Raw genomic sequence first — 25,608 nt, forward strand, 5'->3', positions numbered from 1 at the left:
TAGGGTGAGGGGAGTGCGGACGCGTGCGTCCATCGGGTCAGCTCGTCGGCACCGGCGCGTGCAGGCGCGAAGGTGACGCGGGGGAGAGAGTGCGGCGCGCGCGGAAGCGGGCGCCCTAAATACGCAGCGCGCGATAGCGATTCAGACCGCGCGTCCAACTCTATATGCCGCGCGTGCGGTTATTGCGCGCCCGCTGAAGACACACTAGCGATTGCGCGCACGCTAAAATGGGTAAATTTGCGGCGCAACGCTTGTCTAGCCCGCCGGTTGGAGATGCTCTTACAAAATAAAATTCTAAAATATATTTAGGTTCCGTGAAAAAAATCATGAGGCCATAAATGACGCGTTTTGTTGGCTTTTCCCCAACCTCCGGACCACGCCGTCTCTCCGTCTTCGATCCCCATTTAGAGCCCGCGATTCCGACAAACATCGGACGATCGCCACTATATTTCCACTCGGCCGATCCTCCATCCAGTCGCGCTCCACCAAATTTCCGCCGGAACCGCTGAACTAATCGTTCTCCGAGGAGAGCGATGGCTAGAAAGGATCCGTCTTCTCGCCGGCGCCGGCTCCCCCTCCGGCGGCCGCGCGATGAGGACCGCCTTAATGCCCTCTCCGACGACCTGATCCTCCAGATCCTGGGCCGTCTCGACACCCGCAGCGCGCTTGGTGGTTATCGACGTCTTAAAGTTAAAAACTAAGGGTACGAGCTATGATGCCCCAGCCTATCCACCTCGGCAATATTTCTTTTACCGAACCACACAACATAAAGCAATGCCCCACATCCTCATCTATTCTTTCTTTTTCTCACCTTTTTCACTTGTGATCATTTGCCATTTTCTTTTTCTCTAACCCCCCCCCCCCCCCCCTCTCCCCCCCCCCCCCCCCCCCCCCTCTCTCTCTTCATTTTCTTCCTTCCCTCATCAAGCAACCGGCTCCTATGCAGGAGCCCATCCGAGGCCTGGTCCAACACCATATCCTAGTTGGCATGCGGCGTGTCCGGTTGAAGCCACCTGTTGGCCATGCCCTAATTATTTTTGCCTTTTATGACTTACCAAATAAACTTGTGTTTTGTTGGCAAGCCAATAATAATTACAAAATAAAATTCTAAAATATACTCCCTCTGTCCCATAATATAAGTACGTTCTTTAGTACTATTTACTGAAGAAGAAAAGATCCCGTTAAAATTAAGTAGAGAAGAAGAATATAAATGACGCGTATTTTGCTGGCTTTTCCCCGGCCCCCGGACAAATGGCACAAAGGGCTATCGCCTTGCTTGAGCAACCTCGTCGGTTGCCACTCCAGCCACGACTCCGCGATGCGTCGGCCGTTACGACTGTGGGGGGTGTCCGTCGGCTTGCGTTCGGATTCTTCTCCAGTCTCACCGTCTGCGTCGCTACTGTTGTGACTGCGGGGGGATGTTGAGTATAATGTTTATTAGGAAAGACGAGATAGACTAGGATTTGTTCTGGCTTGTCCTGTACTCAAAGTAGATCATTGTACTCCTATATATATGCCCACGAGGCTCAAGCAATACAACAACTATTCCATCAAATCCCTCTCTCCCTTCCAACAGACTTTCCTAGAGATTTGTTCAAAAAGATACATGGTTGAAAGTGCGTTCCTAGATGCTAAAAGTCTGTCGTCAGATTTTCAGCCTTTTCGAAATGAATATACCGAAGAAGAAAAGAAACGGCGCGTTTTGCTTCGAAAATTAGCCCCTCTCTCTCGCGCGCTAGGCAGCTTTCCCAGCGCCCCCACGCGGTCTCTCCGTCTTCGATCCCCATTCAGAGCCCGCGATTCCGACAAACATCGGACAATCGCCACTATATTTCCACTCGGCCGATCCTCCATCCAGTCGCGCCACACCAAATTTCCTCCGAGGAGAGCGATGGCTAGAAAGGATCTGTCTTCTCGCCGGCGCCGGCTCTCCCTCCGTCGGCCGCGCGATGAGGACCGCCTCAATGCCCTCTCCGACGACCTGATCCTCCAGATCGTGGGCCGTCTCGACACCCGCAGCGCGCTTGGCGCCGCCGCGCTCTGCAGGCGCTGGGCCCACCTCCCTCGCGAGCTCCCCGCCCTGGATCTCAAGGTCAGCGACGCGCTCCCGCCGCGCTACCGACGGTGGCTCGACCTCCTCAACGAGGCAGTCACATCGGACGCGCTACGCGGGTGTAGCCGGAGGCTACGCCCCATCGTCGGACGGTACGAGCGCCGCGCCATGCGCGCCATGGTCAGCTCCGTCAGGAGCCTCAGGGCCCGCCGCCACCGGCGTGCGTGCAGCAGGCTGTCGCTCGAGTTCTTCGCGTTCAGCACCTCCGCCGCCATCAACCGCTTGGTCGTGGACGCCGTAGATTCCTGGGGTGTTGAGGACCTCGAGGTCGTCGCCAAGTCGACGGAGCCGATCACACATCTTCGTCCGGTCTACACGTTCCCCCGTGGTCGCATCAGCAGGAAGCCCGGGGAGTCCCGCCTCCGAAGCCTCAAGCTCGTCAACTGCCTGCCCCCGCCGCTGGAGGGGTTCACCGCGCTCACCACGCTCCTGCTGCGGGACCTGCCCTGCTCCACACCTGCGGCCGTCTACGAGGGCGTGGTCGCCGCGTGCCCGCAGCTGCGGGTTCTGCATCTCGTCTCCTGCTCCTTCGACAAGGATACAGCCCGTTGGGTGGTGTTCGACGCGCCCATGTCAGAAATCAGAGAGCTTGTCGCTGACGGCCCGTTGATGACGGTCAAGCTCCGCTCTCTCCCCAAGCTCGAGAGCCTCACTGCCGTGGATGCCAGGGTTCTGTTGTGCTCCGACGCCGACGTCCCTTGCCTTGCGCATGTGAGCCTCGTCTTCTCCATTGGACCACTGGACAACCACTCCATTGTGAACCACTTGATTGCGTTGTTCATGCTCTCGTTGAAAGACGCGGCCATCAGCTTGAGGAATCTCATTCTGCGCTTTACTGGGCCAGAGATGTGGATTCTGCCCAATCTGAAGAATCAGTTTTCTCTGATGCCCAATCTGAAGAAGCTGCTTGTTGCGGATGTGCCATCCTCCTGGGATGTCTCATGGCCGCGCATCCTCATCCAGGCAGCACCACTGCTGGAGAGTCTTCATGTTCATGTTTCCCAGTCCCAGTCCCAGTCCCAGTGCCAACATGAGGAGGAGCCAGGTCGTCAGAATATCTCCTCCTACTTGCAGATGCAGCAGCCATCATCATCATCTTCTTGGCAGCGCCACCGCCATTTGAAGGAGCTGGTGGTTGTTGGCTTTCAGAGCACGAGCAGGATACATCATCAGCTAATGTACCTCGTGAGGTTCGCCGTGGATACTTCGACGGCGCTGCGCCGTGTTGCGGTGTTCAAGCATGGTCATGTCGAGGACAAGGGGGGCCCCTGGGACTGGGAGATGGTGAGCAAGCAAAGCACCTGGAGCAACGAGGAGAAACTTGCCGTCCTGGACTGCTGTTCGACTTCGACACCCCAAATTGAAGTGCTGCTAGGCTGAGCTAAATCTCTTCTTAGTATAGATTATGTATTGTGATGCTTGATGATTCTGGATGCTCTTTGAGAAACTAGATTGACCGATGGATGTATTGATTTATATGCTGCTGTGTAACCAAGGAAAGAAATGTGCCCGTTCCGTTAAGTTCGGTTATTTGGGGTTCCCTGCTCAATTCTGTCTGTATTTGCTGGGTAATGAAAGAGGTGACTACTTATGCTGGCTGGAGTATCCCTCACTACATTCTTCTAGTTAGTACATGTGGTCCATATTGTAATCTCTAAAAGGTCTTATATTTAGGAACAGAGGGAGTACTTCTTTTGTCATGCCAGATCAGAGTCCTCATGCCTCCTTGAACCATAGGCTCTTGAATATATGTTAATCATTTTCTAGGAGTCCTGATGGCTCTTGAATATATGTATACCATTTTCTGATCTCTCGACAGTTGTTTCGGTTGCAGACAGTTTGTGCAATATGTTCTGAAGGGTATTCTTCCAATATGATAGCGTTTTGCAGCCTGTGCTCGTTTTTATTGCCTGTTTTCCTTGTGATTTATTCGTCCGATGTCTGATATGTTCTGAAGGGTATTCTTCAGTATATTCTGAAGGGTATTCTTAGGTTCCTCATTTTCTTCGCCTGATGTCTTGCTTTTGGGGCAGCGTTGTACATCATTCTCCTCCTTTATTTATTTTGCTTTCTAGTAGGAGTAGTATTTAGTTTGGATGATGACGCTATTATGTTGAACTGCCGCTGTTGGATTTGGATTATGCTATTAGGATCTGGTGGTGGCTTTGGGTTTTGAGTAAAATGCAAGCGCGGTCCTAATTCTTTCCCAAAAGTGTCGACTGGGTCCTAATTCTTTCAAAATGCACATCTGGGTCCTAAATCTTTCTAAGTTGTTCACCCGAGGTCCTAATTTCGACTGTCCGCCGCTGACCAGCTCGCGTGGCGCTTTGACCGCTGCCACGTCGACTCGAGGGCCCACGCGGGATAGTTCCCGCGGTTGGAGGTTGGTAATTTAAGCAGTTTGGCCCCTGGAGTTTGTCCTCTCTTCATTCCCCGGTCCCTAGGTCTTCTGCTTGCTCTCTCCCTCTCTCTGGCGCCGCGCCGTCGCCGCCATGTCCGCCGCCGCTAGCTCGTCTGCCGTGAAGCACCGCGGGAAGAAGGCTGCCCAAGCGCCTGCTCCACCTCCGGCGTTAGCCCTTTTCTCGCCGCCCATCTCATCGCCGGCTGCCGCGGTATGCTGCCGTTGGTACCATGCCCTAGCTGCCGCATTCGATCTACAATTCGTCTTGTGTCAAAATCGAAGGCAAATCCTGGCAGGATTTTCTACAAGTGCCCCAATCACCATGTAAGATCTTTTACAAGTGCCCAATCGATTTGATGTTTCTGTGTTTCTTTTTGACTGAATTTTTTTTGCTCAATTTCTATCAGATTCAACCAAATCCTTGCCAACATTACTATTGGGAAGATGGACCAGACAACTATTTTGATTTTTTGGTGAGAGCTGGGTATGTCAGCCGTGGATTGAGCAGTTTAGATTCGGCTGGTGTCATTGCAAGTGAAGAAACAGAGGTGCAAGATGCTTGTGCAGGAGCAATGCATAGCACTGTCGAGACTGTGGCATATGCAGAAGCAATGCAGAAGATGAATGAGCTCATTTTTCTCTGTAGGAGTATTCTCAGTGCACTTGTTGTACTGATTGTAGTTGTGGTGTATGTAGGATTTAAGAAGTGATGTGTTAGTATGATGTATCCAGTGATCAATGCTTGTTGGTGTATCCAGATGTTGATGATTTACTGTTGCAATGAAATTGAACTAAAATTTGGCAGCATTTTGGTTGTTTTTCTGTACTTTGGCACCATTTTTTTACTAGCATTGACAACACAAATAAACAGTAATATGCAAGGCCATTCTTTTACTAACTGAACTTCAAAGCAGTCTGAAAGATAGATAGATGGACCCAACATTACAAGGTCTTGAAGTTGTGCAATAAAAGTATTACATTTCCATGGTTTGTGTGAAACCCAAAGCCACATCTTAGCATGAGGTTTCATTACAAACCACCTTGTTTCCTAAGCAAAAGAAAAACATCCTACACTGCTTCTTTCCATAACATCTTTGTAGCTCTTCACTTCTGAGTTGTTGGGGCTTTGTTCTCCTTAGTTTTTTTCACTTTCTTCCTTCTCTTCAAACCTAGTGTAGCAGTAGTGTGGCTTCTTGGAGCTGGCAGGGCATCTCTGCAGTTTGCAATGAACTGGCTTTCTGGTAGAGGAGCTGGCACTACTGTTTGAGATTGTTGAGTAGCTATAGCCTACAAACCAACCAAACATGTATTTAGTAATGTAGGTGAATTTCTGGAAGTACAGATGGCATTGCATTTATTAACATTGCATTTAAATAAAAAGCTCTCACTTGGTCCTGTAAAATCTCAATCATAGTAGATGAAGCAAGATCATAATTCATAGAAGAAGATATCATATTAGATGTACTTCTGCCCACTTTTGGACATGCCTTTTTCTGCAAAAAAAATAAGAAATGTTGTTGACTATTGCAATTTTAGTTTTCAACGGCATTTAAGGGAAACATTTAAGGGAAATGCACCTTCCAACTGGGCCTTCTCTTGACTGGTAGTTTAGTTCTTTGTTGTGTTTCTGGAAGCACAACCTGAAGCACAACCACAATTTATTCTTGAATACATCACCTTTCCAGTTTTTTTGCAAAGTTTTGATGCAGATGCCTCACACAAAATCTATGTTGTGCATCAGGAAACATTGCATTGACAGCATTGATCAAGCCCTACATACATTGTAGAACAAACAAATGAAATGCTACAGTATGATAATATGAAATGCTACAGTATGAAATGCTACAGTATGAAATGCTACAATGTTCTTACTACCTTCTGCCTATCACTCATCAATGTCCATGGTGCTGTGTTTTGTATGTTCAGATCCTCCTTCAATGTGTTCAAAAACCACTTCCATGTGACAGTATCTTCCACTTCTACTATGGCAATTGCAATGGGAAAGATACAATCGTTAGGATCAACTCCAACAGCTGTCAGCATCACTCCACCATACTTGTTCTTAATGTGACACCCATCAATGCATATAATGGGCCTACAAGCTAGCAGAAAACCCCTTTTGCATGCATCTAAGGACATGTAGCAGTTATCAAACTTTCCATTGTTTGCATGCACAAGCATGGTACTGCCAGGATTTGATCTTCTGATTTCAGCTGCAAAGTCCCACAGTAAATTATACTGCTCAAGTTCATCTCCATGAATTATCTTTAGTGCAATCCTCCTTGCTCTAGCTAGCTTACTTCTAGTAGGTTGCATGTTGTAGTCCAATTGAACAAGTCTGCCAAAGTTTTGCAGTGTCATCTTCTCATCTGCTCTAAATGTTTCCACATACTTGCCAGCCAAATATCTTGCTGTAAATTGCTTGAGTGCCCACTCTCTTTCACATGTATGCTCACCCACATACTTCTTCACAACCCATGCTTTGGTCCTGCTGTCAGGTGCAGCAAATAAGAACCAGGGACAATCTCCAACACAACCTGCCCTTATCCTCTGCTTATCATTCTTTATGTAATGAATTTGCACTCTTTGCTTCACAATGTACTCCTGAATTGCTGCTCTTAGTTCAATGACAGACAAGAACACCATGCCTATGTGAAAATTGACTTCTTTCATGTTCTCAGGCCTCCACCTTTTCAGCTTCACTTTCTTTTTCATTTTTTTCCTTCCTTGTGCATATACTACTTCCACTTCCTCTGCTGAATCACTATCTTCAAGCTCTGAACCTTGTAGCTCCTGCAGTTCATCTGTATCATAGTCACTGTCCTGCTCCCATTCAGATTTCTTCTTTTTTTTTCTCAAATTTTTCATCAACCCATTCTTCATATAGATCATCATCATCTTTGCCTACTTCATTGTCAGAGTCTACCCAGTCTGAATCCCATTCACTGTCATCACTATCACTGTCACTGTCATTTTCATTGGGGATTTCTTCTTCTACCACAAGTTTCCTCCTGCTTCTTCTAAGCTCATGTCCAACATTTAGTCCCACTGGTGGAACACTGCTACTCCCTTCATTGCTGCTGCCTGCATGACATTGGTTCAGTCTGCCTTTGTGAGCTTTCACCTTAAACCTGGGACTTCCTCTTATTCCACTGCTAAACCCATGAGATTTAGGGCTTAGTACAAGAGGTAGCTCAGGTGTACCACTAACATGAATATCATCCATTACATTGTCAAAGGCCATATCTTTGTGATCAACAAACAACTGAAACAACTGGAATTTTGGAACAACTGCTGTCATGTGCAAAGTGTCAGTGTCACAGTCCACAATCCGCAGTCCGTCGGCTAAATTCTTTCCAGGCAGTAACCAGTAAATAACATGCTTAGATTGGTCACTATATCCCAGTTGCTGCATAAAATCAGTGAGCCAGAGAGGAGACCATGTATCTACTTCGCAACCATCGAACAGAGCAACTTTACCATCGACATACGTCTTCGATCGGCCAAATCCGCAGAAAAATCCACCATAGTTGATTTCTACGGTAAAAACCTCCTCTTGTGCTCCTAGGTATCGAGGGATTCAGTCAAATACTACCATCGATTCGAGCTAAATCGAAATCCACGGAAAAAGAGGATCGAGGGTTAGGGTTATGGGCAACACACTGACCGTATCGTGGAGGAGGATCTCCAGGTCGCCGATGCACGGGCGCCATCCTAGCGGCGCCGCCGCCGGACAAGCGCCTACGATGGCCGCCTGCCTCTTCTCACCGGACCGCCGCCGTCGATCTCCCCTGTTTCGCCAGAGCAGAGAGAGGTGGGGAAGAGGAGAGGAAAGGACTACGGCTGTGGAGAGATTAGGGTTGGGGGGCTCTTTTGAAAAAATGCACGGCTGGTCGTTATCCCGCGTGGGCCCTGGAGTCGACGTGGCAGCGGTCAAAGCGCCACGCGAGCTGGTCAGCGGCGGACAGTCGAAATTAGGACCTCGGGTGAACAACTTAGAAAGATTTAGGACCCAGATGTGCATTTTGAAAGAATTAGGACCCAGTCGACACTTTTGGGAAAGAATTAGGACCGCGCTTGCATTTTACTCTTGGGTTTTTTTGTTCCTGATTTTCTGAGTAGTCATCTTCTTAGCCTGGTGTTGTGGGTAGGTGTTGATTGTGATTGATGTTCGTTGACAGGAAGTGCTATTTGTTCGCCGGCCCCACTCTTGGGCATGGTGTACCTGCTTCTTGCTATGGCCTGGTGAGCGTTCCTCTCCTGTATGTAGCAGTGGCGTTGGATTTGGCGCTGCTATTGGGTCGTCAAAACATGAAAGCACCAGTGTTGCAGTCTTGGCGGTGAAATGGAGAGTGAATGTGAAGGCGCTCACATGAATAGTTGAGTTTTCTTTTGACTCCTGTGTGTTGAATTTTGTTGTTGTTGTACTCCCTTTGTACCAAAAGATAATTGAACTGCAAAAAACATCTTACATTTTCACGACGAGTAAATCGGAACGGAGGAAATAATACTTTGTAGTCTGACCATTTCCAGCTTTTATCACATCACATTTTACGACCTACTTCATTTCCAGCTTTATCACATCACATTTTACGACCTGCTTAAGACAGATTGTTTGACTTTGATGTGATGCGAGTAGTAGAAATGATGCCAGACCAGAGTTCCTTTGGTGGTTCACTAATGTTGTGAGCAATTCACTGCTACTTTGCAGATAATCTCTTCCCATTTTTCTTAATCGCATGGCATAAATATGCCAGTCCAGTATCTGTAGGCCTTGTTCGGTTACACCCAGCCCGGCGAGGTTTTGGGTCCAATCCACGCGGGTCCGCAGGGATTACCCCCGCCGGGGAATAAACCCGGCCCATCCAGTTTTTCTCGTTCGGTTAAGCCCCGCGTTGTATTTCCCCGGCCCAAACCTCTCCAAACCCACGCGGAAAAAATCATCCACTAGCACCCCGTGGAAGGAATCCCCGAGCGAGGCGCTCGTCTCATCTCTCCCGAGCGACAGAAGCGGCGGCAAGGAGGCGGCGGGGACGAGTGGACGGCGGCGGCGCAACCTACCCGGAGGAGGAGGGTGCCCTCCTGCTTCGACGACCTGCCACGAAGCCCGCCGGAACCCTAGCCTCTAATTGTCCCATCTCCCCTGCCGCCCCCTTGCCGCGGGCCCGCGGTCGGAACCCTAGCTCCGGAGAAGTGGTTGCTGCAGGCGAGGAGATCTCTGGTTAGTTCTCTCTCTCCCTCCCCCCCCCCCCCCCCCCCTCCCTCCCACCGCCTTTCTCTCTAGCAGCACTGATTTGCTCCCTCCATGAAAACCTAGACAAATATTGATCTGTCTTCCCGAATGTGGTCGTCAAGGTCGAGACTTTTCTTGGGGTTTCCTAGGAACTAGCATCAATTGTTATTTCATGATTTGTCTTCCCGAATATGGTCGTCAAGATCTGTCTTCCCGTTGTTAGTAATTTGTGTTGGAGTCAGCAGTACAATTTTGTGTTAGTAAATGGAGTCAGCAGGTTACTCTGTATTGGAGTCAGCAGTACAATTTGGTGTTAGTAATTTGGATTTGTTTTATTTTTCTCGACATATTATTGTAGTAGTAGTATAATTGTTAGTCTATCTCTTGGTATAAAGGACTATCTAATCTGGAGGAACAACAATGCATGTTGTTTTTGTTGCTGGCTGCTGATAGTACAGTATGATGTTCGTCCCAAAATGTAGTATGTGAACCTAATCTCTGTTAGCAGCAGAGCACATACTTCCAAAGATTTTTTATGTCCGAACAAAAGATACTTCGGGTATGATCATTGGTAGATTATATAATTACTTCGGGTATGATCATTGGTAGACTATATAATTGTTCTCTTCATGGTGTGTGATCATCATCTGTTCTTCATTGGTACACATTGCAGTTGTCCTTTTTTCTAGTGTTGTCCTTTTTGTTAGATGATGTTCCAATGCCAGATATTTTGATGATGCCAGATATAAGCTAGCTTCGCCGCCTCACAGCTGCAGCAAGACCCTGAATTGGGCAGCATCGTGACGGACAAGGTAGATTAATCCTCTTGTTTTAATCTTCTCCTTATTCATGTACTGTTGGTTATTATTGCTTGGTCGATAGATCTGTGTTACAAACTGTTTTTTTGGTAAGCTGAGAGCTATGTTAATATCTTACATTACTAGACATTGTAGTTGTTGAAGAATTTTTGCTCTTACTGCAGTTGTTTTTTTGGTAAACTGTTTGTTTGTACAACTTGCACTCTTACTGTTCTGGTGTAGTAGTAATAACTAGCCACATTTTTCTTCTTTAGACTTGGAATGGATCCTGAAATGAGGGATCGTGTTAGGAAGAGGGAGGAGGAGGATGACGAAATTATGTTATTTGTTTTCCCTGCACTACATTTGATAGAGACCGATGGAGTTGCTCTTAGGAAGCGGAGGATTCCGCGTCATACATCATCGCTAACAGGCGAGATGTTTGTTAAGGAGTTACTCGAAGGGCACGTCAAAAATTGTCGGGTAGCATTTAGGATGGAGCCGCGTATCTTCAAATCTTTGGCTAATTATCTTCGAAGGAAGAAGTTGGTGAAAGATACCAGAATTAAAGTCGAAGAGAAACTAGCATCATTTCTGTGGATGTTATCCCATAATTCTTCATTTGAAGACCTTCAAGTTCGGTTTGGTCACAGCGGGGATACTTTCCATTGGCAAATGAAGAATTTCTTTGACATCATCCCTATTCTCTCCAAGCATTTTTTGAAGCCTCCAAATCCCAGTCAAGTGCATCCGAAGATTCAGTCGGACACGAGATTCTTTCCTTATTTTCAGGTTTTTGCTTCGCCAACTTTGATCCACATCGATAACTTACTCTTCATGTTATAGGTGCTAAGTTATAGTATTTCGTTGCAGAACTGCATTGGGGCAATTGATGGGACACATGTTCCCATAACAATTTCAGGAGAAAAAGCCGCACCATTCAGAAATAGGAAAGGGACCCTAAGCCATAATGTTATGGTCGTGTGCGACTTCGACCTGAACTTCACCTTCATTTCTTGTGGCTGGGAGGGATCTGCTACCGATGCTAAAGTTCTCCGGTCAGCACTTAATAGTGGGTTTCATGTACCTCCGGGCAAGTTTTATCTGGTTGATGGTGGTTATGCCAACACACCTTACTTCTTGGCACCGTATCGTGGTGTTCGGTACCATCTAAAGGAGTTTGCACGCGGTCGCCGTCGACCCCAAAATCACAGGGAGCTATTCAATCTCCGTCATGCCGTGTTACGAAATCACGTCGAACGGGGATTAGGAATCTTGAAGAAGCGGTTCCCAATCCTAAAAGTGGGCACGCATCATCGAATAGAGAACCAAGTCAAGCTACCAGCAGCGGCGGCAATCTTACATAACATCATCCGATCTGAAAAAGGAGATGAGCGTTGGTTAGATAACCAACCAAACAATATACCTGTCATGAATTTTGTTGATCTTCCTGACGGTGATATTCCTCAAAATCATCAAATCAACCATGAAGGCGACAACCTTAGAGATGCCATTGCTCATCAAATGTGGGCTGATTATCGACATGCATAACTTGTCATTTGTAGTGTAGTAGTAATAAGTATAGTGTAGAAGTTTATGTTTTTTTTCTATTGTTCATGTCATGAATATTGTTCAGAAGTCACTATGATGACTGCTCGAGGGTCACCAAGGTTGAGCCTCCTCAAAAAAGCTGTCAAAAGGGATAGAGCATCACCTCCTACAAGCAGTGTGACAAAGAGGAGGAGAGGGTCTCCCAAAGGTAATAAACTAGCCGTGACTTTATTTCTCTTGTCGGGACTTTATTTGCTTAAAACCAAAATAGTTAAGATAGAAAAAGGTACATTAACATACAATGTGGAAATGCAGAAGATAGAGCACAGTGGAATGCAAGCCTTGAGAAAGATCTTGTGGACTTGCTTCGTGAGCATGATACACCTGAACATAAGGGTCAAAATGGATGGAGCTCAGAAGCATGGAATACGATAGTGAAGAAATTCCACCAAAAGAATCCTTATGCTAGGTACGAGAAGAAGAAAATCCAAGAAAAGGAAAAAGAGTTGAAAAAAGAATACAAGATGATCAAAGAGATAAGGAAGCAAAGCGGTGTTTCATGGGACGACCGGCAGTGCAGGATTCTAGCGGATCCACCACTTTGGAAAAACATCATCATAGTAAGAATGTCATTGTTATTCCCTAAAAGTTTCATTACTTGTTGCATGCTCTAATATCATTTTCTTGTCAACTATGTAGTCACACCCTAAAGCTGGAAAGTTCAAGACAAAAGCCTTCCCTCTTTTTGAAGCTTTGGAAGAATTGCATGATGGTTAGTTATCAACTTCATTCATATACTCATGTCATTGTTTTATGTTTGGTTACTCTTCTAGTTTGAAATCTTATATTTGATTGTCACTTTAACTTGTAGGCCAAACTGCAGAAGGGACATATAACTTCACCTCTATCGAGTCATCACATTGCTCAACCCAATCACATCTCGAGAATCTTGGAGGAGCTAGCAAGAATCAAGGAGAAACATCAGCTGATGGTGAGAATCTTGGAGGAGAAAGGGTGCAGATTGATGAAGATGTTGAGCAGGTTTACATGCAAGAAAACATTGCTGTGGAGCCCCAACAAACTCAACCAAATTTGGCTACTGCACCCTCAAGAAATGGAGAAGAGAAAGAACCAAAGAGAAGGAGGGGGCGAATGGTGATGTGGCTGCAATGATGGAGAAGTACTTGGAAATAAGGACGAAGCAGGTGGAGGATGAGAGGAATAAGCCAAGGGTCGTGGATGAGTACTCTATCAAAAACTGCATTGATCTGCTGAAAACAATGGAGATCACACTTGAAGAAGAAGTCAAGGCTTTCCGAGTCTTCAAGATCCCCGAGAACTGAGAGATTTTCATGAGTGCCAGACCAGAGACTGCTCTTATGTGGTTGAGAGCTGAAATGGAATAACTCAGGTACTCCTCTTTTCAATTAGTCCATGTTACTAAACTCCTTGCTAGCCATTTAGTCCATGTTGTTGCTGCTGCTGCTGTAAAGACATTATTTTCTGCTGAAATGGATAGTTGTTTTAAATATATTTATGAAGTTCTTTTGCAAACTATTAGACTGACTGGTTATAGGAATACTTTGCTTGAATAATACAACCTTTTTTCAAATGATTGCTTGATGTATCGACACAGGTTGACAAGTGCTTGTGTTGTAGCTAGTCTAGGCTGATTTTCTTGTGGTTGTAGTCATTGTCTATTTCTAAACTGCTATGATGCCTTGTCCCTAGAAAATAAAAATGGATGCTTTTAACATAGATCAGAGGATAGAGATTGATTTACCTACTGTTTATGTATGTTTTTCTCATTGTTTCCATTCCTGGAAATAAAACTGCCAAGTATTTCACTCTCAAACTAATTTTGGGTTTGAATGGTTTCAAAAAGCAGGAGTTCTAAGATTGCTCCAAAAGAAGGGCGAAGGTGCCGCGGCTTGGATCTATTTGTGTGTGCTTTTCAGTGGAAGGCTTCATATCTATTCGCTGGGTTTTGTCCATGTAATATTTGTAGAGAAACTAAACACTATTTCTGAAACGACTGACTGTAGCATGGAAGAATTTGGGAGGAACTGATAATTAAGCTCTTGTGGTCTATTCAACATATTATATATTATGTATGCTCCAAATTGCTATTATTTTTGTTAGTATTTGTGCCCTGTTCAAATCTTAGAATTGTTGTTATTGTTGGGATAATAAGTGTTTTAAACTGTCAGTGTTATTGTCACTTCAGTCTGCATCTGTGTAATTACTACATGAGAATTGTTGTTATCTATATGTACCACTTCATCTATGTCAATACTGTTGTCCCTGTGGTCCAGTGCCCTTGGGGACTAACCGAATGCATGAGAGTGGCGTGGATTGCATACTGGCAAGGATTTGGTCCCCAAGTGGTTTTGGTGTCAAGCGGGGATCACCCAATCCTCTAGAGGATTAAATCCACTAGAGGATTAATTCTGCTACAACCGAACAAGGCCTAAAGCTGGAAAGTTCAAGACAAAAGCCTTCCCTCTTTTTGAAGCTTTGGGAGAATTGCATGATGGTTAGTTATCAACTTCATTCATATACTCATGTCATTGTTTTATGTTTGTTTACTCTTCTAGTTTGAAATCTTATATTTGATTGTCACTTTAACTTGTAGGCCAAACTGCAGAAGGGACATATAACTTCACCTCTGTCGATTCATCACATTGCTCAACCCAATCACATCTCGAGAATATTGGAGGAGCTAGCAAGAATCAAGGAGAAACATCAGCTGATGGTGAGAATCTTGGAGGAGAAAGGGTGCAGATTAATGAAGATGTTGAGGAGGTTTACATGCAAGAAAACATTGCTGTGGAGCCCTAGCAAACTCAACCAAATTTGGCTACTGCACCCTCAAGAAATGGAGAAGAGAAAGAACCAAAGAGAAGGAGGGGGGCGAATGGTGATGTGGCTGCAATGATGGAGAAGTACTTGGAAATAAGGACGAAGCAGGTGGAGGATGAGAGGAATAAGCCAAGGGTCGTGGATGAGTACTCTATCAAAAACTGCATTGATCTGCTGAAAACAATGGAGATCACACTTGAAGAAGAAGTCAAGGCTTTCCAAGTCTTCAAGATCCCCGAGAACCGAGAGATTTTCATGAGTGCCAGACCAGAGACTGCTCTTATGTGGCTGAAAGCTGAAATGGAATAACTCAGGTATTCCTCTTTTCAATTAGTCCATGTTACTAAACTCCTTGCTAGCCATTTAGTCCATGTTGTTGCTGCTGCTGCTGTAAAGACATTATTTTCTGCTGAAATGGATAGTTGTTTTAAATATATTTATGAAGTTCTTTTGCAAACTATTAGACTGACTGGTTATAGGAATACTTTGCTTGAATAATACAACCTTTTTTCAAATGATTGCTTGATGTATCGACACAGGTTGACAAGTGCTTGTGTTGTAGCTAGTCTAGGCTGATTTTCTTGTGGTTGTAGTCATTGTCTATTTCTAAACTGCTATGATGCCTTGTCCCTAGAAAATAAAAAGGGATGCTTTTAACATAGATCAGAGGATAGAGATTGATTTACCTACTATTTATGTATGTTTTTCTCATTGTTCCCATTCCTGGAAATAAAACTGCCAAGTATTTCACTCTCAAACTAATTTTGGGTTTGAATGGTTTCAAAAAGCAGGAGTTCTACATAAGAATGCTCCCGAAGAAGAGCGAAGGTGCCACGACTTGGATCTATTTGTGTGTGCTTTTCAGTGGAAGGCTTCATATCTATTCGCTGGGTTTTGTCCATGTAATATTTGTAGAGAAGCTAAACACTATTTCTGAAACAACTGACTGTAGCATGGAAGATTTTGGGAGGAACTGATAATTAAGCTCTTGTGGTCTATTCAACATATTATATATTATGTATGCTCCAAATTGCTATTATTTTTGTTAGTATTTGTGCCCTGTTCAAATCTTAGAATTGTTGTTATTGTTGGGATAATAAGTGTTTTAAATTGTCAGTGTTATTGTCACTTCAGTCTGCATCTGTGTAATTACTGCATGAGAATTGTTGTTATCTATATGTGTAATTACTGCATGAGAATTGTTGTTATCTATATGTACGACTTCATCTATGTCAATACTGTTGTCCTTGTGGTCCAGTGCCCTTGGGGACTAACCGAATGCATGAGAGTGGCGTGGATTGCATACTGGCAAGGATTTGGTCCCCAAGTGGTTTTGGTGTCAAGCGGGGATCACCCAATCCTCTAGAGGATTAAATCCACTAGAGGATTAATTCTGCTACAACCGAACAAGGCCGTATGGAGATTTGGTAGGGCAATTCATCAACGAAAATATTGCCGCTGGACAGTGCAATCAATCTTAGAGAAAGGGCATATGTATAGCCTGCAGGCAAAATGGGCATCTCGCCCACCACAACGTTTGCAGCTACAGCTGGAACATCATCCTCCCACAGGAAGGCAGGATTTACATCACAAGAATATCCCAACCTAGCCACTGCATGTGCAGCTCTATTTGCATCACGCTTGCAAGCTTGGATAGCGCAACTAGAAAACCATAGCCTTGCCCACACTTTCATGTCCTCGATAGGCATCACATACCTAGAGGCGTCTGGTCCATGATTGTTCATAGCCTGAGCGAGCAGTAGCAAGTGACTACCCTGATTGCACCTAGCTCTGCCGCCACATCAAAGCATCACATCCCTCATGAAGAGACCGAATCAGAAGACTCGGAGACCACAAAGTCTCTCATGTCTACATCCGACTCCGAACTCTCAGGCATGTAGTCACTGTCTTTGGGGTCAGACTTGGTAGTCTCACTGGATGAGCTTGACGTTCCCATGTGAGTATCTCTCTTGTCTTCTCTCTCAGCTACAGAGACTTAGGTTAGTATTTCAGCAATTTTAGCATATCAAACCCATTGCTTGTTCCGTAACATTACCTGTGGAATCAAAGTCGAACATCCGCATATCATTTTCCACCATTTTTAAGCGAGCCACCAGGTTTTCCTGGAAAGAATTATAGAAAAGATAAATGAAAATTTTCTCATGTTTAAACAGTTGAGATTAAAGAGCGATTAAAGCAGTAATAACTTGCCTGTTCATACAGAATGGCATCCCTCTGTTGTGCCTCCCATGCAACAGCCGTGCTTATCAAATCTGTTTGAACACACCAAAATCCAATAAAATGAAAATAGCCACAAGCCCACAATTATTCTACAAATATTGTGCACTGGTTTTATTTTCTTACCTTTTAGGCTGGCAAAATTGGTGCTGCCTTCGGTCCTTCTTATAAAGATCTTTGCACGTCTAAGAATATCCGCTTTCATTGCTTCAAGTTGCTTCACTTTCTTACATTCAAGCTCCTTAACAATCTTTGCAAGCTGCAAGAAATCAGAAAACAACAGTAACATGTTCTATGTTAGAATATGCATGTCAGATAGGAGTATGCAGTCAGCTAGTAGTGTCAGTCTTTTTTTGCTTGTTCAGCATAGCTAGCTGCTTTTGAGCTTGTGTACTTGTGCATGTTGTGAGAAACAACAGAGAGGGTGAGAGGGAGAGGAGCTGAGTAATTAGCTCCAGCAGAGAGAGAGAGAGAGAGAGGGGCTGAATGATTCAACTAAGCTTCAGCGCTTAGTGCTCTGTGTGTGTGTGTGTGAGAGAGAGAGAGAGAGAGAGATGCTATCAATAAAGTTTCACTGCTAGTAGTAGCTGTGCGTGTGTGTGTGAAGCACATCTCAGAGAGAGGAGTTGAGCGATTCAACTTCTAACATTGTACTCAGGAAATGCCATTAATGCAGAGTAATTATCACTTGGTAAATAAGACCATTCGTGTTAAACTCTTACCTTCTCAAGCGATTTGGATGACAGGCTATTAGCCTGTTGAAGGAATGAACTGAGATTGTTCATCCTAGACTTGTAGGTCCTCTGTTCAGGGCATGTCACACCCAAGAAGTTCCACAAATCCAAGGCTTTTGACATGAGATCCTTGAGCTGTTATATTTTACAGAAAAAATGCAGTTAGAGAGTAAAACAACAAACAAATTATAGATTTTTGTGTGGAAAAAATCTGGATGGGTTTGTCCATTCGACCACCACACTAAATATATAAATATAACTGACATCCCCACCATCTCTCTCCTATATTTTTGGATGGTTTCATCCATTGGACCTCAACCATCTCTCTCCTCAAACCCCCAGACATCTCCACGAGCATCACCAAACAGGCAAACACTACCTCTAAGCACACAGCTTCATCATCTCCATCACCACACCTCTGTTGCAACCACATGTCACTCATCGCCACCATTGGTGCGCCTTCACTGAATCACACTTGGCCTCACATCGCCTCCTCGCAGCTTCCACCATCTCAACCTGCGCCAAGGCATCAGTACCTAGTGCACCCAAACTCACCACCAACCTCCCCCTGTTTCACGACCTTCCATACCCTGGAACACCAATATCAGCGGCAGCACATCCCTGCTTCACAACACCAATATCAGCAGCAGTACATCCCTGCTTCACAACACCATTCATATGACAACACCAATGTGCAGGCACAACATCAACTCTACTCTGCCTGCTGCCCTGCTCTCTCTCGCCTGCTACTCTGTATCACATCTCAAGCCGACATCGCTCAGAGCGGCAAAGTACAAGTAAACTCTTTACTTTCACATCTCAGCCTCCATCATCTCCTTGATGACTTCCTCCAGCATCCCATCAGCAACACATTCAGCCTCCAGTCACATCCCCCCCTTGCTGCAAATATCAAAATGTGGCATCTCATTCTCCTCAATTCACCCACCTATTCACCCTAGCTGCCAGCCATCAGTAGCAGCAGCGCGCTCACCATTCACATCCCTTGACTTTTCTTGCTGCACCTCCTCAAACGCACAAATGCAACAAGGAGCGGGTTTGCTCCTCCTCTTCTCAGTTTCAGTTCTTCTGCATTCTCCAAATTGTTGCAGCCTGATGTACCTTCTGCACACGTGCACATGCACGAGCACAGCACAATACCTTTCTTACTCTCTCCTCAGGTACAGGTCCGGAGCAACACAGAGAACAGCCAACCATCATGGTCCTCACCTCCTCGTCCTCCACCAACACAGCACAGCGGGCAAGCATTCATACTAATTGTGACCAGCAAATCCCTTGTGTATTTCTCTTCAGAGCAACACATGCAGCTACACTTGCTCTCATCTGTGTGTGCCTCTTCTCCCTCTATGCTCCTGGCAGCAAGCCAGGAGCACCTCCTACTTATCGCCTCTTCCAGTTCTCTGCACTGCTGTCTTGTACTAGTCCAAGTAAAGAACAATCCCCTCCTTCAGCAACAGCAACAATAAGCAGCGCCCTTCTCCTCCTTCTCTTTTTCTTCCCATGTACAGGTTTGGAGCACCACAAGCAGCACACAAGCTAATCTAATTGTATTTTTTTCTAGAATGGATTTCTTATGTGGAATACTAATGGATAGGGCCTCGTTGCTAAGTGCTATAAGATCTACCTCACCCTTCTCTTCCCATGTACTGATCAGCGGGCAGGGAAGTGCTTCCGAGACACACCGAGCCTTCAGATCCTATCCAGAGGAAACAAATGTCCCTGGATCCACTCCTCTTCCTCCTACATCTTCCTCCATCACTTCAGATCATGTCCTCCACTCGTTCTTCTACAGTATCCTACTCTACCTTTCTGATCAGCATCTCATACAGAGTAGCAGCCCACTCTCAAACAACACATCTCGCCATGCGAGGCAGCCATGGCTTAAATTTAGAACTTGACTCAAGCTCTAGACTATTCTAGACTCTAGTAGGACGTTGACGGTAAGTAACTCACATTATAACATACTACATACCAAATTTATTTTGGCTTACCTTACTAGTTCTTTCATCCTTTTCGTTCTTCATGCTTCTTAGATTGATCATCATTATCTCTTTCCTTTCTTCTAATGAAGAGACAGACTGAAAAAAAGAGAATAAAACCGTAAATGGCAGAAAAAAAATTATTGTTCTGATTCTATGGAACCTGTAGCTAACCTTGATTCTGCTCTTCTTGAGTTCTTGCTCGCCAAGGATGTCGCAAATTTTATTGTATTCTGATTCTGAACAAGAAATCTGCTGAGCAAGCATCCTGTGCTTCTCCAAGACAGCATGATATGCATTCAGGCATGTCTTTTCCATCTCTACAATCGCGTTTCTTCTTTCAGTCTCAGATACTTGCAGGTTGCCCAGCATACCATGCATATCTTCAACATTGATTGTAAAGTCCTATTCTTGTAATCTGAAATTTGAACAGAGCATTAGCGTAGCACCAATGTTCAGAAGGCGCAGCCATATGCAGAATGTAAATTAGATTGGTTTTATTTACCTAAAAGATTATTCACAAAGACCTTCACGTCAAAGGTTTCAAATGCATCAATTTGTTTTCCCGTTCCATAAAATATAACAGGACATGTTGCTGCTGCAAGTCTGAAAATAGGAAGATACTATGAATATACACCAAAACAATAATAATCTAATAAAATAAAAGAAGTAACAGTAGATACTAACGCGCTAAGTGTACCGCCTCCATTTGGATGGCGGTCCATTCTGGTCACGATAGCAGAACCAATAGAGCCATATCTCTTGCAGAACACAGCTACATCACATGCAGACTTGCCAGCTCCAGCATCAACTACGAGCACTACCAGATCTGGCTTCTGCAAAGAATCACAAGGTGGAATTTCAAAATAACAGGAGGTAGTGGGGAGTAAGTGTTCTGGGCTTATGGGTTGGAGCTAAGATTATAGGAGGATTCCTCCTGTGTGTGACTATAAAGTTCGTGCAGTGCAAGCCTTTTGTTTTCATCAAAGTTATCTGAATTAATGCTTATGGACAAAGCATTTGTGATCACTGTAAGGCGCTTGGGATCTTGTCAAATTCTTTTTTAACAATATATATATATTCCTTGGACTGAAGAATAAAACTAGATACTTTCTCTTAGCAAATGACAATAAAATACTGATTAGATAATCAAGTTTCACTGTAAAAGTAAATTGGTTTAGGGTGGCTTTTGACCCATCATACTTAAGATCAATAATCAAGTTCCATTGAATATAACATTTTGATTAAATGTTTCCTGGAAAAATGTTATATGGGCATGCAGAATCATCTGAACTTTATTATCTGAGATTCTATGAAATAACACATTCCAGTATGAAAAGGACGATAGAAATGTAACAAAATACTGCCTCCGTTCCTAAATATAAGTCTTTTTAGAGATTCCAATATGGACTACATACGGAGCAGGAATGGAACGGAGGGAGTACTTAATTTCTTGCTAAAAGGAAATAAGAAGCATATAATCAGCCGTCAAACAGAAGCAAATTAAATGATAAGAGAACTGGTTTAGCAAGAAATCAGGCACGCAAAGCATTAGACATGGTAAGCATCATCAAAGAGAGGTGTATTTTAAAGGTATTCTCTGCATCTAATCATGTAGACATGTATTGGACATGTCATTGGATCGTATCTCGTTCATATTTATCATGTATGCATGAGTGCATTGTGATGGAGACTTGAAGGATGACATCTGGATCATGTTCTGAAGCTCCAGGAGAAGCAGAAGAAGTCAAGACAGAAACAATACCGTGGCCTTCTCAATTTTAAGGATTTTATCAAAAAGTGCATCTTTAGATGTAGAGCTCCCACTTGTATCAATTATTATAAGATCTGAGTTCTCCTTTCTGAATCTGTCCACGCCCTGAACGGCAACTCTCACAGGATCTGGTTCCAAATTGCTGCAGAAACAACATTTTAGTTTTTTTACCCTTGGTTAAATGCTAAAAACTTGCTTTTAACCAATAAAAACAGACTACCTTCCATAAAAAGGGATCTTAGCCTCGCGTGCAATCTGTTTTGTCCGATCAAGTGAACTACTTCCTCTTGTATCCGTGGAGACCATTGAAGGTTTGTATCCCTTATGTTTGTGATGGTACCCAAACTTGGCACAACTTGTAGTGTTACCAGAGCCTAGTCAAATGAGTAGTAACAATTAGGTGAGAGAGAGATCTAATATATACCCAAAATGAATATTTTTGGTACACAAATCCTACAAAATGACCTTAGGCTTGATGACATCAAGAGAAAGACTAAATGTGGACAGCATGATCTTTTTTGAAAAATGATAGATATCGCCCAAGTAACCAACATATATGAGGCAGGAAAATAGTTTAGAATACAACCTTGGAGACCTATCACCATTACAATACATGGCTTCCCCTTCTTGGGGACAAAGGATGGCTTCTTTCCAGGATCAACTAACTTGCATATCTCCTTGTGGACAACCTGCAAAACCAAAATCAGAGATCAAGATTCGTCTACAAGATCAGTCTTATAATACATAAGAGAAGGATTTAATGACACAACCTGTTGTAGGTTGTGATTGCTTCCGCTCACAGTGAGATCTATGGCCTTCTTGAGTTTTAACTGCAGCTCCGAGACCATCTCTGAGCAGAAATCTGCCTTAAGCAATGCTTCAGCTATCTCGGATAGGCACTCGTCGAACACTCCCCTATCAACCAAGGTGGTACACATCCGCGCCAATGCGCAGGACAAGTGCACACGCAACTGTGGGTGCACCATCTTTGGACGAATCTTGTGAGTCTTCTTAGGTGATGTGGAACACGAACTCTGGAGTTGCCACTCATGGTCCTCTTTCTCGAGCACTGATGTTGCCCCCACCTCCATCGCAGAGCTCCTCAACGCCTGGAAGGCGCCACTCGCACCTGCACCTCCACCAGCAGGAGGAGGCGGTCCCGATTGCACGCGGGGTAGAGGACCATGGATCTGACATGGGCCCCTCCGACTGTCCATCTGTAGTGATACGCATTAGCATTATATACTATGAGCCCGTAAGAAAAGTATAAAGCAATTAGATCAAAGCAAAAAAGTTAATAACTTGCTAGTTACAAGCATGAACTTACTTATCTACAACTCTAGTGCTACTGGACGACTAACTGAAGTAACAAAAGCACTTGGTCGATCATGAAAGACATCTAGACTTCAGCTCAAAAGTCCTCTAATAATTCTATACAGATATAAAAGCACTAGGACAAAGCTACCACATGACATTAGAATTCGTCCAGCACCTCCAAGACACAATTGTAGTACTATACTAGATTACATAAGCTATATTAAACAAACATCAAGTAAACTGGATAACTCTAGGAACCTGCACTGCAATCATATAATACATACAGATCGATCCTTAAAATAATTATATACAGATATAAATATTCATGGCCAGAAGTTTCAACAGCGCTGGATTTAAGACAACGCCACATACCAAACTAACCGAAGAATCAAGCATATCAGTGAACCAAACTCCAACCTACAAACGATAATCTGCATCTTAATAACTAATCTGCACTCACAGCATTAAACTGCATCTGAATGACTAATAAAAAAAAGATTCTCAAGCCTAAGTTCCCAACGATATCTGCATGCTTACACTTCCTTCGCTAATATTCGTACTGGATAACTAGGAAAAATTATAAACATGACAGATCAACCCACAACTATTTATAACCAGATACATAACAACTCATGCAAACAATTTCCAGAACACCACCAACAAACTGATCAAACAATCAGGCAGATAAGTTAACCAAACTTTAAACTATAAAGATAATTGCAGTTGAAATATTAATCTGCATTTATAGCACTAAACGGCAAAATCACTAGAACAAAGCTAACCAGGTAACATAATTGGCAGGGAAACCTCTTCTGGCACCCTCAAGCCAAAACTGCAGTAGCATTTACTATATATTTTCAAGCTATGAACTCTAACCGGATTTACAAGTACTCATGGACACCAGTTGCACCAGCGGCACAATGGTAGGTTACACCACCTACCAAACCAGCCAAACTAAGCTAGAAATAGTTGGTTGAACCATGGCTAACCAAACTCCAACCTACAAAGTTAATCTGCATTTACAACCTTAAACAACACAATCGGCCAAAACACTAGAATAAGTTAACCCGGTAACAGCAGTTGTCAGGGATTCTAATAGTATCTATTAGACTTCTGTACAGATGTTGATCAAATCAGATTGATGCGCCGTCCGTGGCCACCAGGCAGCAGATCTGGCCGAGCCAGACCAGGCCGCTGCCGCTCCTGCCAAGGACGCGCCCGCGCCCACGAAGCCCACCACGCCGCCGCCACGCACCCGCGACCCCGCCGCCAGCGCCCGCCGCCGCGCCGCCACGCCCCTCGTCAGCGCGACGCCACGCCCGCTGCCGCCGGCCCGCGCCAGCCGCCACCGAGCGAAGGGAGGAAGGGCCCCGCCGCCGCCGACGCCGGCGGGCTTCGCCCGTCAGCGCGCTCCGGCGGCGGCGAGGAGAAGAGGAGAGGAGGAGGGAGGACTGAGACGGCGGCTAGGGTTTCCCTCCCGGGTCGCTCCCGCGAGCGACACGGGAGGGGGGGAGGGGGGTTTCGAAGATTAAACTCACCGAGCAAAATTCGGCACCACGCGGCGGGGGAGGAGGAGGAGGAGGCTGGGGAGGAAGGATCCAGATATTTACCTCGGAAGCGGAGGGGGAGGACCCGAGCTCGGCGGGAAGCGACGGGGAGAGGTCGGGAGAACCGTTGGCGATCGCCGGGGAGGAGAGGGAAGGAAGGGGGGGTTCTGGGTTTCGCTTGCGTTACCAGGCTTGCCGCTTGGCGGCCTCCTCGTCTTCAACACATCGCTCGAGGGAAAGCCACAAGCCCGCTCACCTTTGTTTTTTTTAGGGGTCAAGCCCGCTCACTAGCACATGCTTACCATTCTTTTTGCGAAAATAATAGCACATACCCAATGGCATCGTTTTTTTTTCATTTTTTTCTTTTTAGGAATTTTCTTTTAAAAAACAGAAAATATACTTTAAATTGGTTTATTTAAGAACGGTAAAGTTAAACTATAAACGGTAGAAAACTAATGTTATGAGTGACGCCTGTGTCGTAGGACGCAGATTGTACAGTCCTAAGATGGAGAGAAGAATCGTGCAGACGTGTGGGAGAGAGTGCACGTGAAGGGTAGGTCCCTGCACAACAACTTCATGTTGGTCCAAAGCACGGCTCGTAGACTAAATGCCCTATGAATACCTGCGGTTCTGCTCAAGCTGGATATTTCTAACGCTTTCAATTTTGTACAATGGCCCTTTTTGATTGAGGTGTTGCAGCAGCTTGGTTTTGGACCTAGGTGGAGATCTTGAATTTGTGGGATTCTTGCTACATCCACCACCAAGATTTTGGTGAATGGTGACCCCGGGGATACTATTTACAACTACAAGGGGTTAAGGCAAGGCGACCCAATTTCACCAATGTTGTTTATTCTTACTATGGAGCCTTTGCAGAGGTTGTTTGATCGGGCCATGCGCAGAGGTATTTTGGAGCCCTTGGCCCGGAGAGGCGTGAGGCAACGTTTGTCCATTTTTGCGGATGATGTGGCGGTGTTCATCAAACCTACACATGTGGAGCTTGAGTGTAAGGGCATATTTATCCCTAAGGTGTTTTGGTGATTGATG

The 25,608-nt window shown here is 44.9% G+C and overlaps 4 protein-coding genes across 12 annotated transcripts; 2 read left to right on the plus strand and 2 right to left on the minus strand.

Annotated features, from left to right (window-relative positions):
• Nucleotides 1-346: 346 nt before the first annotated feature.
• Nucleotides 347-3,923, plus strand: LOC123110427 (uncharacterized). 3 transcript variants are annotated; one of them, XM_044530946.1, is made up of 2 exons: nt 347-669; nt 2,028-3,923. In XM_044530946.1, exons 1-2 carry the CDS (start codon nt 534-536, stop codon nt 3,491-3,493), a joined length of 1,602 nt encoding a protein of 533 aa, XP_044386881.1. In that variant the 5' UTR covers nt 347-533; the 3' UTR covers nt 3,494-3,923. The 3 variants fall into 3 exon arrangements, with proteins under 3 accessions (XP_044386881.1, XP_044386872.1, XP_044386865.1); XM_044530937.1 differs by having other exon boundaries at nt 347-655; nt 2,014-3,923; XM_044530930.1 differs by lacking the exon at nt 347-669 and having other exon boundaries at nt 1,527-3,923.
• Nucleotides 3,924-6,187: 2,264 nt separating this feature from the next.
• Nucleotides 6,188-8,410, minus strand: LOC123077508 (uncharacterized). Its single transcript, XM_044499793.1, has 3 exons — nt 8,182-8,410; nt 6,390-8,078; nt 6,188-6,286 (listed from the first exon to the last, which is right to left on the minus strand). Exons 2-3 carry the CDS (start codon nt 7,410-7,412, stop codon nt 6,188-6,190), a joined length of 1,122 nt encoding a protein of 373 aa, XP_044355728.1. The 5' UTR covers nt 7,413-8,078; nt 8,182-8,410.
• A 961-nt stretch (nt 8,411-9,371) lies between these two features.
• On the plus strand, nt 9,372-16,323 carry LOC123110443 (protein ALP1-like). 6 transcript variants are annotated; one of them, XM_044530969.1, is made up of 7 exons: nt 9,372-9,735; nt 10,491-10,559; nt 11,259-12,303; nt 12,411-12,715; nt 12,795-12,867; nt 12,967-13,506; nt 15,749-16,323. In XM_044530969.1, the coding sequence occupies exons 3-6, from the start codon at nt 12,141-12,143 to the stop codon at nt 13,266-13,268; spliced, it is 843 nt and encodes a 280-aa protein (XP_044386904.1). In that variant the 5' UTR covers nt 9,372-9,735; nt 10,491-10,559; nt 11,259-12,140; the 3' UTR covers nt 13,269-13,506; nt 15,749-16,323. The 6 variants fall into 6 exon arrangements, 4 of the variants coding, with proteins under 4 accessions (XP_044386904.1, XP_044386918.1, XP_044386897.1 ...); XM_044530983.1 differs by having other exon boundaries at nt 12,181-12,303; XM_044530977.1 differs by lacking the exons at nt 9,372-9,735; nt 10,491-10,559 and having other exon boundaries at nt 10,571-12,303.
• A 70-nt stretch (nt 16,324-16,393) lies between these two features.
• LOC123110441 (uncharacterized) lies at nt 16,394-24,799 on the minus strand. 2 transcript variants are annotated; one of them, XR_006453389.1, is made up of 10 exons: nt 24,628-24,799; nt 22,471-22,917; nt 22,287-22,389; nt 21,921-22,074; nt 21,692-21,842; nt 20,614-20,762; nt 20,432-20,532; nt 20,101-20,344; nt 19,939-20,025; nt 17,918-18,064 (listed from the first exon to the last, which is right to left on the minus strand). XR_006453389.1 is itself a non-coding variant. In XM_044530959.1 (7 exons), exons 1-7 carry the CDS (start codon nt 20,242-20,244, stop codon nt 16,777-16,779), a joined length of 807 nt encoding a protein of 268 aa, XP_044386894.1. In that variant the 5' UTR covers nt 20,245-20,283; the 3' UTR covers nt 16,394-16,776. The 2 variants fall into 2 exon arrangements, 1 of the variants encoding a protein (XP_044386894.1); XM_044530959.1 differs by lacking the exons at nt 20,432-20,532; nt 20,614-20,762; nt 21,692-21,842; ... (2 more) ...; nt 22,471-22,917; nt 24,628-24,799 and adding exons at nt 16,394-16,943; nt 17,014-17,080; nt 17,169-17,230; nt 17,322-17,454 and having other exon boundaries at nt 20,101-20,283.
• Between the last annotated feature and the right edge of the window lie 809 nt (nt 24,800-25,608).

This window comes from Triticum aestivum, chromosome 1B (genome assembly GCF_018294505.1).
Source record: "Triticum aestivum cultivar Chinese Spring chromosome 1B, IWGSC CS RefSeq v2.1, whole genome shotgun sequence".
In the NCBI taxonomy this organism is placed as follows: Eukaryota; Viridiplantae; Streptophyta; class Magnoliopsida; order Poales; family Poaceae; genus Triticum; species Triticum aestivum.